The 12,238-nt window shown below is 41.2% G+C and overlaps 1 protein-coding gene across 6 annotated transcripts in view; it reads left to right on the top strand.

The window, feature by feature from the left end:
* Positions 1 to 12,238, top strand: part of LOC132378234 (zinc finger protein 385D-like) — a 452,746-nt gene that overhangs the window by 317,784 nt on the left and 122,724 nt on the right. For 4 of the 6 annotated variants that reach the window (XM_059944962.1, XM_059944964.1, XM_059944961.1 and 1 more), the window contains one exon: positions 7,193 to 7,355. The exons of the other annotated variants lie outside the window; for them this stretch is intronic. In XM_059944962.1, coding sequence (XP_059800945.1) covers positions 7,193 to 7,355 — 163 coding nt within the window. The remainder of the gene's footprint in view (positions 1 to 7,192; positions 7,356 to 12,238) is intronic. 6 annotated transcript variants of the gene reach the window in all.

Raw genomic sequence — 12,238 nt, 5'->3', positions numbered from 1 at the left:
ACAGTGAAGACCGATGCAAGATACGTAAGCAGTTCATCTGCCATTTCCTTGTCTCCTATTACTACCTCTCCAGCATTATTTTCCAGTGGTCCAATATCTTCAAATGCCCCTCCCTTGCTCTTTATATATCTGAAAAAAAATTACGGTATACTGTACGCTTTGATATTATTGACGAGCTTGCCTCCATGCTTCATCTTTTCCCTCATTATAGTGTTCTTGCTTGCCCTCTACTGGTTTTTAGAAGCTTCCCAATTTCATAAAATGACACAAAATTTTGCTCTATTTTTGCCCTCTTTTGCTTTATGTTGTTGTGACTTCTCTCCTCAGCCACGGTGATCTCATCTTGCCTTTAGCATGCCACTTTTTCTTTGTGATGCATCTATCCTGTGCCTTCCAAATGTCTCGTAGAAAATCCAGTCATTGCAGTTCTGCCATCACCCCTGGAAGTGCCCCCTTCTCGTTAACTTTGGCCAGCTCCTCTCTCCTGCCTCTGTAACTCTATAATGGCCAGAAGTGGCCATGAGAAGGCCTTGGCAAGCAGGAATAAGGAAAACCCCAAGGCATTCTACAAGTACTATGTGAAAAGCAAGAGGATAAGGCATGAGAGAATAGGACCAATCAAGTGTGACAGAATAGGACCAATCAAGTGATGATGGTGTGTATGGAACCAGAGGTGGTAACGGAGGCACTTAATACTTTGCCTCAGTATTCACTGCGGAAAAGGATCTTGGTGATTGTAGGGGTGACTTACAGCAGACTGAAAAGCTTTAGCATATAGGCAATAACAAAGAGGATGTGCTGCAGCTTTTGGAAAGCATCAAGTTGAATAAGTCACCAGGACCAGATGAGATGTACCCAGGCTATTCTTGGAGGTGAGGGAGGAGGTTGCTGAGCCTCTGGGAATGATCTTAGCATCATCAATAGGGATGAGAGAGGTTCCAGAGGATTGGAGGGTTGCAGATTTTGTCCCTTTTTTCAAGAAAGGGAGTAGTGATAGCCCAGGAAATTATAGAGCAGTGAGTCTTACTTCAATGATTGGTAAGTTGATGGAGAAGATCCTGAGAGGAATGAGAGGATTTATAAACATTTGGAGAAGCATAATATGATTAGGAATAGTCAGCATGGCTTTGTCAAAGACAGGTCCTGCCTTACGAGCCTGATTGAATTTTTTGAGAATGTGACTAAATACATTGATGAAGGTAGAGCAGTAGATGTAGTGTATATGGATTTCAGCAAGGAATTTGATAAGGTACCCCATGCAAGGCTTATTGAGAAAGTAAGGAGGCATGGGATCCAAGGGGACCTTGCTTTGTGGATCCAGAACTGGCTTACCCACAGAAGGCAAAGAGTGGTTGTAGACGGGTCATATTCTGCATGGAGTTCAGTGATCTGTTCTGGGACCCCTTCTGTTCATGATTTTTATAAATGGCCTGGATGAGGAAGTGGAGGGATGGGTTAGTAAATTTGCTGATGACACAAAGGTTGGGGTGTAGTGGTTAGTGTGGAGGGCTGTCAGAGGTTACAGTGGGACATTGATAGGATGCAAAACTGGGCTGAGAAGTGGCAGATGGAGTTCAACTCAGATAAGTGTGAGATGGTTTAATTTGGTAGGTCAAATATGATAGAATATAGTATTAATGGTAAGACTCTTGGCAATGTGGAGGATCAGTGGGATCTTGAGGTCCAAGTCCATAGGACATTCAAAGCTGCTGCGTAGGTTGACTGTGTGGTTAAGAAGGCATATGGTGTATTGGCTTTCAACTATGGGATTAAGTTTAAGAGTTGAGAGGTAATGTTACAGCTATATAGGACCCTGATCATACCCCACTTGAAGTACTGTGCTCAGTTCTGGCCACCTCACTACAGGAAGGATGTGGAAACCATAGAAAGGGTGCAGAGGAAATTTACAAGGATGTTGCCTTGATTGGGGACCATGCTGTATGAGGATAGGTTGAGTGAATTTAGCCTTTTCTCCTCAGAGCAATGGAGGATGAGAGGTGACCTGATAGAAGTGTATAAGATGATGAGAGGCATTGATCATGTGGATAGTCAGAGGCTTTTTCCCAGGGCTGAAATTGCTAACATGACACCACTGTTTTAAGGTGCTTGGAAGTAGGTACAGAGGAGATGTCGGGGTTAAGTTTTTTTATACTCAGAATGGTGAGTGCATGGAATGGGCTGCCAGTGCTGATGGTGGAAGAGGATACGATAGGGTCTTTTAAGAAAGTCCTGGTTAGGTACATGGAGCTTAGAAAAATAGAGGGCTAGGGGTAACTCTAGGTAATTTCTGAAGTAAGGACAAGTTCAGCACAGCTTTGTGGGCTGAAGGGCCTTTATTGTGCTGTAGGTTTTCTATGTTTCTATGTTTGTAATTCCATCCACTCCACTGTAATACTGATACTTCTGACTTAATCTTCTTCCTCTCAAACTGCATAATAAATTAAATTATATTATGATCAATAAGGGAAGGAACAGAAGAAAGGAAATTATAGGCCAGTTAGTCTGACCTCAGTGGTTGGGAAGATGTTGGAGTTGACAATTAAGAATTAGTTCTCAGAGTACTCAGACGTACATGCTAAAATGGGCCATAGTTAGCATAGTTTTCTCAAGGAAAAATCTTGCCTGACAAACCTGTTGAAATTCTTTGAAGAAGTAACAAGCAGCATAGGCAAAAGAGAATTGGGTGCTGTGCAGTTGGATTTTCAGAAGACCTTTCACAAGGTGCCACACATGAGGCTGCTTAACATCCTACAAGTCCATGGTATTACAGGAAAGATTCTGGCATGGAAAAAGCAGTTTCTGATTGGCAAAGAGGGGAATAAAGGGGGCCTTTTCAAGTTGGCTGCCAGTGACTAGTGGTATTCTACAGGGGTCTGTGGTTGGACCGATTTTAAAAAAAAAAATATTTTGTATGTCAATGATTTGGATGGCTTTGTTGAAAAGTTTGCAGATGATATGAAGATGGGTAAAGGGGCAGGTAGTTTTGAGGAAGTAGACAAATTAGGAGAATGGGCAAAGAAATGGCAAATGGAATAGAGTGTCGGGAAGTATATGGTCATGCACTTTGGTAGAAGAAATGAAAGGGTTGACTGTTTTCTAAATGGAGAGGAAATACAAATGTCTGAGGAGCAAAGGGAATTGGGAGCCCTTGTGCAGGATTCTCTAATCGGTAGGTTGAGTCCTTGGTGAGGAAGGCAAATGCCCATGAACATCTTTCAGCCATGACTCCGAGATGCCCTCGAGGTCATACTTGCCAATCTCTAACTGTGCTACAAGATCACCTACCTCATGCATTCAAATATAAAACCTTCAGTCCTGCGTTTGTCACCCTTGTCAATTAGGTCCCCATGTTACTCATCTTCTTGCCCGTCATCTCAGTCTCATCCTCAGCCCCATCGTTCAGGTTCCTATCGTGCTGTCAGATTGGTTTAAATCCTCCCAAACAGCTCGTACAACCTGGCCACAAGGATTTCGCTCCCTTTGGGTTCAGGTGTAACATGAGCCTTTTTTGCAGGTCATATCTTCACCAGAAGAGATCCCAATGGTCCAAAAATCTGAAACCTTGCTTCCTGCACCATTCACTGCCAGACCTCCCATTTTTACCATCACTGGTGCATGGCACAGGCAGAAATCCAGTGATTACTACACTGGTGGTCCTGCTATTCTGCATTTTTCCTTGCTCCCTAAAATCTCTCTTCAGGACCCCTCCCTTTTTCTACCTATGTCATTGTTAACATGCTGGCAAGACTTCTGTTTGTTCCTCCTCCCCCTTTATAACGCTCTGGACTCGGTCTGAGAGGTCCCTGACAATGGCAGCTCGGAGGCAACATACCATCTGAGTGACTCTGTCACACCCTCAGAATCCTGCAACTTGGGGGTGACTACCTCCCTTCAGGGTGACTACCTATTACTTCAGTTTTCCAAATGAGCCAGAGGTCATTGAGCAACTGCAGCTCATTGCTTCTGATGCAGATGTGGCTATCTGGGAGGCTGGAGATTTCTCAGAATTCCCACATCTGTCACAAAGATCACAACAAAGCCTGGATCCATTAACTATGCACCAACAGTTGAAGAATGAGGAAGAAAAAACTTAACAGAAACTTACCTCGCCCAAGTCTGTTCTTGCCAAAGCCTCCCCAGTCTAACACTGGTCCACTTCAGCAATCACTGCTTCATTTGCCCCTGCCTTGTTTTTATTTGCCCTTGTTAATAAATCTCTATTTGATTGTGTTGGCAGAAAAACAAAGATGAATCTTCCATTATATCCATTTATGGGGAAGAAGTCTCTGGCTGTCCAATCAATTTAGGCCTTTTATCATCTGGTACACCTCTATCAAGTCACCTTTCGTTCTCCTTCACTCCAAAAAGAAAAATCCTAGCTCACTCAACCTTTCCTCATAAAACATACTCTAACCCAAGTAGCGTCCTGGCAAATCTCCTCTGCGCTCTTTCTAAACAATCATTCTGCATTTTTGTTTTACCTCTCTGCACTGTGTAATAGCTTCAACTGTATGAACAATATACAAGACATATTTTCATTGTGTCTTGGTACATGTGACATTAATATTCCAATTCCAATACTGAGGATGCCCTTTGGTTTGATGCTCCTGGAAGAAGGCTATCAAAGGGAACTCCTGAATTCCAGGGGAGTGTCCAGTGTCCGTCCCACCTACTTCTGTGTGCAGAAGAAAACATGAATGATGTCTCTGACCTTTAAGAAATGAGTTTGACTTCCCTACTTTCACCCTTTTATACAATTTGTTTTTATTATAACCAATAGAAATTTGTTTTACTTAAACTCTACTGAATCAGGTTTATTATCACTGATGTATGTTGTGAAACGTGTTGTTTTGTGGCAACAGTACAGTGCAAGAAATAAAAAATTATACTATAAATTACAGTAAGACATGAGAACCTCCATTGGTCTAGGTCAACCATGGATGTTGTGTTCCATCTATCTAAATGATACACAGTACAATACAGCGAGCAAGCTCCCCCTCTCCTCGCCGCTGATGAATCTAGAGTAAAGGCAGAGACCGATACATCGTCATCGCAAGAGTTTCCACTCCATATTGAACTCAATGTAGGATTGTCTTGGGGACTCCAGCTCTGGCTTTTTCCTTGGGTTTATGCCCAAAGCCTTCCCCTTAAATGGGTATAGCCACAAACAACAGAGGTTTGAGATCAGAATGTTTCCTTCTAGATGAGCTGCCAACCATGACTGATGAGTCCCATCTCTCTGAAGTGACACCAGAAACACACTTCTGCTCCTTCTCCTGTCAGTAGAAACAGTTCTGCCAGGCTTAGCCACTAAGCTACACGTGTAGGCCTGGAGCTGGACTTAGTTGTCAGAGGCTATTTGAGACAAATGCCATTGGGAACATTTAATAGGTCGGGGGAGCTTATATACGTGGTACAAAAACAGAGTAAAAAGTGAGGTAGCTTTCATGAGGCAAGAAGCTGTTTTTAAACATCTGAATGCATGTCTTCAGCCTCCTGTATCTTCTCCCCAATGGTAGTAACAAGAAGGCCTGTGCTGGGTGATGAATGATACGTTTTGAAGCATCGCCTGTTGAAGATATCCTTGATGAGATGGAGGGCTATGCCCATGATGGAGCTGACTGAGTTTGCAACTTTCTGCAGCTTTTTCCAGTCCTGTGCAGTGGTCCCTTCGTACCAGATGGTGATACATCTGTAGAAATTTGCTAGAGCCTTTGGTAATCTCCTCAAACTTGTTTTATATATAGCTGCCACAAAACAACAAATTCTACGACTAATGTTAATGAAAATTACCATGATTCTGATTAACACTGAGCTGCAATGCGGTGTGTGTTGGGGTAGAGATCAGCACTAGGGGGGCCCTATGGTTGGCAAATGAGTCTTCCGGTGTTTTCCAGCATCTGTAGAATCTCTTGTGTCTATTACAATCTTGTGTAGTTCCACCCCAAAATACAGTCTTAAATAATACTCTTTTGTGGAATAACACTCCTAGGTAATAATGCTTAAAAAAAACATAAGTTATTTACAAAATAATTTTCAAGCATGAAATCACAATGTGTCAGAAGTTACAGCAAATTGTTACAGACTGTATCAACATCCTCATTCAGTTATAGATGAATATATTGTAGATGTTTTGTCATTTCAGCTTATCACATATATCAGGATTCTTGCCAATAATTTACATTAGGATCGATTATATTTATGTTAGACTAAATGAGAATAAAGATGTGAACATAAGGGGTTCAGTAGGTGCTGGATATCCAAAGTAGCACACACACAATACTGGAGGAACTCAGCTGAAGGGGAGTAAAGACTGAAGATCATACATCAGGAGCAGACCCTTTGCAAATTGTTGGAGGTACCTCCCAAAGTCATGAACACAAGAGGTTCTGCAGATGCTGAAGATTCAGAGCAGCGCACCCCACATACAAAATGCTGGACGTACCCGACAGGTCAGGCTGCATATGAACAGTTTGGGCCGACACTCATCCTATTCAGTCACAAATCCTGATGAATAGTTTCAGTCCGAAATATTGACTGTTAATTCCCCTCCATAGATGCTGCCTGACATGCTGAGTTCCTCCAGCACTTTGTGTGTGTTGCAGGCTTGATGAAAGGTCTTGACCTGAAACAGCGACTGTTTATTTCCCTTCATAGATGCTGCCTAACCCGCTAAGTTCCTCCAGAATTTTGTATATAAAGATGTGAACTTCTGGCCAAGTGTAATTACAAGCAGAAGTACTGCATCTTCAGCTGCTTGTTATAAAATCAGCTTATTTTGTTATCCTACTAGAGCCAGGATGCTGTCATACATTGTATTTGGATAGAATAACATTTAATACCTCTTGTTTCCCACAAGATATATCAGCCTGTATGTTTCATAAATTAGATCGCAGATTGGTAGTGTCTCTGGATGTTTCATGTCATTTATTATTTCCTTATCAGTAGCATGCATGTGTTTCTGTTCTATGTTCCTTTTGTCTTTTGTTTCCAATGACCACTAGCACTGTCTAAAAAGTTCTTTCAATAAGGGCACCTGTCGTCAGCTCCTCAAGATGTGTAAGTGATTTTGATTCCTGGTGAAGAGTGTGAATGGTCGTGCAATGTGGTGCCCGTTATTGAAAGATGTTCTGTATTCTCACCAATACAGAGGATGAGCCTGATTGCATGGTCCATTTGTTTTCCTTTGTAGAGCCAAGCGGGGGCACACTACAAAGGCACTAAGCATGCCAAGAAGCTCAAAGCACTGGAAGCCATGAGAAATAAGCAGAAAACTGTTACTCCCAAGGACAGCGTAAAGACCACCTTCACTTCTATCACAACCACCACCATCACTGCCAGCTCTGACAAAGCAGGTTAAGACATACCTTTGTTCTTTTTTTCATTCGTGTGCCTTTTTTCTCTTGTTGCTGAGGCTTGGCCGAAGTGTGTGCCTTTATATTGTTCTACATAGCTGTGAAAATGGAATGCTCTTCCCTTTATTACCCATTTAAAACCATAAGATATAGGACCAGAATTAGGCCATTTGGTCCATTGCTCCTCCATTTCATCATGGCTGATCCAATCTTCCTCTTAGTCCCAATCTCCTGCCTTCTCCCCGAATCCCTTCATGCCCCGACTAATCAATAATCTATCAACCTCTGGCTTAAATATAACCTTTTTATATTATATTCACTTTACTGCCTTTCTGGTTTTCAATGGAATGAGGTAGATCCCTGTTGAAAGGCCTAGGTCAGGGGATCCCAATTTGGGATCCACAGACCCTTTGATTAATGGTAGGGGTCTATGTCATAAAACAGATTGGGAACTCCTGCCCTAGATAGAGTGTACATGGGGAGGAGTCTAGGACCAGATGGTACAGCCTCAGAATGGAACAAGGTCTGCTTAGAGCAAAGATGAGGAGAAATCTTTAGTCAGCAGGTCAGCAGCATCTTTGGAGAGGAATAAAGAGTCTCTCCATATGAAGGGTATCAGCCCGAAACGTTGACTCATTATTCCTCTCCATAGATGCTGCCAGACCTGCTGAGTTCGTCCTGCATTTTGTGTGTTCCTCAAGATTTTCAGGATCTGCAGAATCTTCAGACCAGTAAGTCCAGTATCCATTCCTCGGTGAATAAAAGGACCTGGGCAATACTGCTCCCTGTTGGCATTAAATCAAATTCCAGACCGTGTTGTACAGGTTACAGGGAGAAGGCCGGATCATAAGGCAGCCATGATGGAAGAAAAATTAGCTAAAACAGGGTATTGCCACAAGGGCAAATTTTAAGTCAGAATTCCCCTACCTCTCCTTTGAATCGTATTTTTGAAATTCATTTACCAATCCCCAAATATTGTAGTGTCAATAATGAACACAGGTCATTTTTATCTCCTGGACACAATTTGTAGTTCAGAAAAAATGTTAATTAAAACTTGAGCAAACCATAGGCTAAATATTTTACTGAAATTCCATTTCCAGAAAATAGAAGTTAAAACATTAGCATGTGAAAGCTTAAACTCTATTAAGAGCATAAGATATAGGAACAGAATTAGGCCACTTGGCCCATCGAGTCTGCTCCGCATTAAGACTGATGTAAAAGGGATATTATAAATGTTAGCTATTCAAATACTGTAATTTTAAACAGGACTTTTCAGGCTGATGTTTAGTTCCATTGTAAATACTGTAAGGACACATAACAATACATGACGTTTTGTAAACTAAAATATTATTGGTAAAGCCTCAATTCTTCACTCTGCTGATAACAACTTCTCAAATTCAGGTTATCTGCCTAACTCAATGGAGGTTTTTGACCTTGTGATAACCCCATAAGGGGGAAGAAAACAAACTAGAAGTCTAAGTAATGTTAGTGCCTCTGTTCCCGAGTGTGTGCAGTAACATGTCAGTTGCAGTTAAAGGAGGAATGGGAATGGTAATAGTGGAAATGCTTTTGACATTAACCCAATTAGACAATGTGAAGAGGGGCACACTTACAAAACTGCATTTATGACATAAAAATAATGAGCATATGAATGTACCACATTATCTGCAATCAAGCAGATTCTTTGGAAGGTATTGGTCAGATTGTACTTAAGGTATTGTGAGCAATTTTGGCCCACTTACTAAAGAAAGGATGTGTTGGCACTGGAGAGGGTCTGGAGGAACTATATGAGAATGATCCCAGGGATGAAAGGGTTAATGTATGAGGGCTGTTTGACAGCTCTGATTGCTGGAATTTAGAAGAATGAGAGGGATCCTATTGAATCCTATCCAATTTTGAAAGGCCCGTGTAGAGTAAATATTTCCTGTAGTGGGGGAGTCCAGGACCAGAAGCACACCTCTTTAGAACAGAGATTAAGTGGATTTTTTTTTTTTAGCCAGAAGGCAAAGTACCTGTGGAATTAATTTCCACAGAAAGCTGTGGAGGCCGAGTCATTGGTAATACTTAAAGTGGAGTTTGACAGGTTCTTGGTTAGTAAGGTTACGGAAGAGGCAGGAGAATGAGATTGTGAAGAAAAATAAGACAGCCATGATGGTATAGCAGATAAGACTCAATGGGTCAAATGGCCTAATTCTGCTCCAATATCTTATGGTCTTAAAATCTTAGGATGTAACAGTTATGTTCTTAATATTTCAATAATATTTGAGTCATCTTGTATGTATATTGTTTTTGAATAAGCATTCTTCTTTGTTTAAATAATTTATTACGGGTTCTATGTAAAAATATGTGAATTGCATATGTCATCACACTACCATGTGATACATTTGCGCCTTGCTTAAAGTAAACGCAAAGTTAGACTCACATTTTGGACTTTGCGTCTTCCTTTGAATTAGTTTAAGTTTTGAAATTACAAAACGTAACATTGGTGACAAGGTACTTTTAAAACAAACCCAAGATAGCTACTGACTTGTTGAATTGCATCTGAGTTTAAAAAAAGTGCAGTGAAAAATGCTGAGTAAAAAAAGGAGTGCTGCGCAGTCATGTAAAAAAAAATACTAAACAAAGGAATTGAGGGTTTATTAATAGTGAGTACCAGGTGATTGAAGAGAATATCTGAGGATTGATGGCACTTATCTGAACAGTGATGATGCACTGAGAGATAGTTGACTTTGTGGAATCTTGGAAGAAAGCATTCAGAGACTGCTCCTAACTGAAGCATAACTTTCATTTAAGAGAGCAGTTGAAATAGCTGTATCAATAGAAATCAGACGGAGATGCAATTGAATTGCAGTCAGGAATGAAAGTAAGTGTGAACAAAATTGAAACAATTAAACAGAAATTGGCCTAGCTTGTGTTACTATCATGGCAAGGGCTCACATACACCAGACTAATGCTGATTTAAAGGTGAAACGTGTAGAAACTACAACAAAGTAGGACATACACAAAGAATATGTCAGGCAAACTGCACAGAGAAGAGAAAAAGCTAAAAAGTTAAGTTGAAGTTTTAAAAAGACTGCTGATCGACGCACTTTTGCAAAATCTGATAATGATGAGAGTGATACAGGACTGGACAGCCTTGAGATTTATGGTGTGACAGCTAACAAAAGACAAACAATATAGCTCACTTTAGAAGTGAATGGCAAATTAATTAAAATCACATTGGACTCTGATTTGGCTGTTTCAGTCATTCCACAAAATGAGTTTGAACAGCATTTTAAAGATACTGAACAGATATCCAAGTAAGAATTTATAGTGGAAAAAAGATGACTCCTGTGGGAATGATATCCATAACGGTGAAATACAACAATCAACAAGCCACACTGGGCTTGTATGCAGTTAAAACAGGAGCGCCGGCATTGGCTGAGACAACTACAACTTGATTGGAGATCCATCCACCATTTGTAAACACATCCCGGCAATAGAGCTAACCAAAAGTGAATCAAGAAACTTACTGGATGATGCCTCAAGTGTCTGCATGCTGTACACCATAAACTGTGGCCCAACAGAGGGGCAAGCAAGTATTGGTGGCACCTCTGTGCCTCTGGCTATAAAGTATATTGGAATAAGGAAGGACCTTGCTGGTCAGAGAGACTGTGAAAGTGAAGAAAGCAGTGATCCAAGCACAATAGTTTTTGTAGGCAGTATACCCAAGAAAACTTCTGATTCCAGGGTTGAATGGTCTGTCATATGAAGAGCTCTTGATGGCTTGTGTTCACTAGGATTCAAAGAATAAGGAGTGACCTTGTTGAAACATCAAATAGTGAAAGGCCTTGATAGAGTGTATATGGAGAAGATGTTTTCTATGGTGGAAGAGTCTAAGATGTGAGGACACAGCCTCAGAAGAGGGACATCCTTTTAAAATGGAGATGAAGAGGAATTTCTTTAGCCAGAGAGTGGTGAATCCATGGAATTCTTTGCCACAGGCAGCTGTGGAGGCCAAGCCTTTATGTATATTTAAGGCAGAGGTTGATAGATTCTTGATTGGTCAGGGATATATGGAAAAGGCAGGAATTTGGTGCTGATTGGCCATGCTGAAATGGCACAGCAAACTCAATGGGCCAAATGGCCTAATTCTGCTGCTATATCTTAATTTCTTATAGTCTTGTGTATTAATCAGGCTGTTAGGTGTGAGATGTGACGGTTTTAAGCTGAAATAAAGTTCAAGGAGCTTCAGGAAAGTTGCAAGCATTCAACTTTTGTGAAGATAAAGAACCAGGATCTACTCTGTGTGCATTAAGGTTGCTGCATGAACTTCAAGTGGAAGACTAAAAGCTGCTTGTAAAAGTAGGTGCAAAAACCAAAGCCCGGCTGATTGAATAGAAGTCCCAAAAGAAAGGAGTGAATGGAGATCCAAAAACAGAGGATTGGTCGGCTAATGTTTGTGAATGAGGAAACCAAGAGGAGAGTTCAGATCATAAAGGGAGCAATAGAAGGGTTAACAAGAGAATACTCCACTGAAGTAAATGCACCTTCCCAAGATCAAGATGCACAAAGTAGCTGAAGAAAAAGGAAGAAGAAAGAAAACCAGCAGTAACTCAACATCTTTCAAGCTTTAGTCTTCAGGAAAAGCTCTGAGGAAAAATATTTACAGATTCAATATTCAAGAGCCATGAGGTATTGCCTATAAAACTTTGGTGAAACCACACTCGGAGTATTGTGTTCAGTTCTGGTTGCCTCATTATAGGAAGGTTGTGGAACATTTAGAGAGGGTGCAGAGGAGATTTACCAGGATGCTGCCTGGATTAGAGAGGGTGCAGAGGAGATTTACCAGGATGCTGCCTGGATCAGAGAGGGTGCAGGGGAGATTCACCAGGATGCTGTCC

Source organism: Hypanus sabinus, chromosome 20 (assembly GCF_030144855.1).
Source record: "Hypanus sabinus isolate sHypSab1 chromosome 20, sHypSab1.hap1, whole genome shotgun sequence".
In the NCBI taxonomy this organism is placed as follows: Eukaryota; Metazoa; Chordata; class Chondrichthyes; order Myliobatiformes; family Dasyatidae; genus Hypanus; species Hypanus sabinus.
This window is presented reverse-complemented; position numbering and strand designations above follow the sequence as displayed.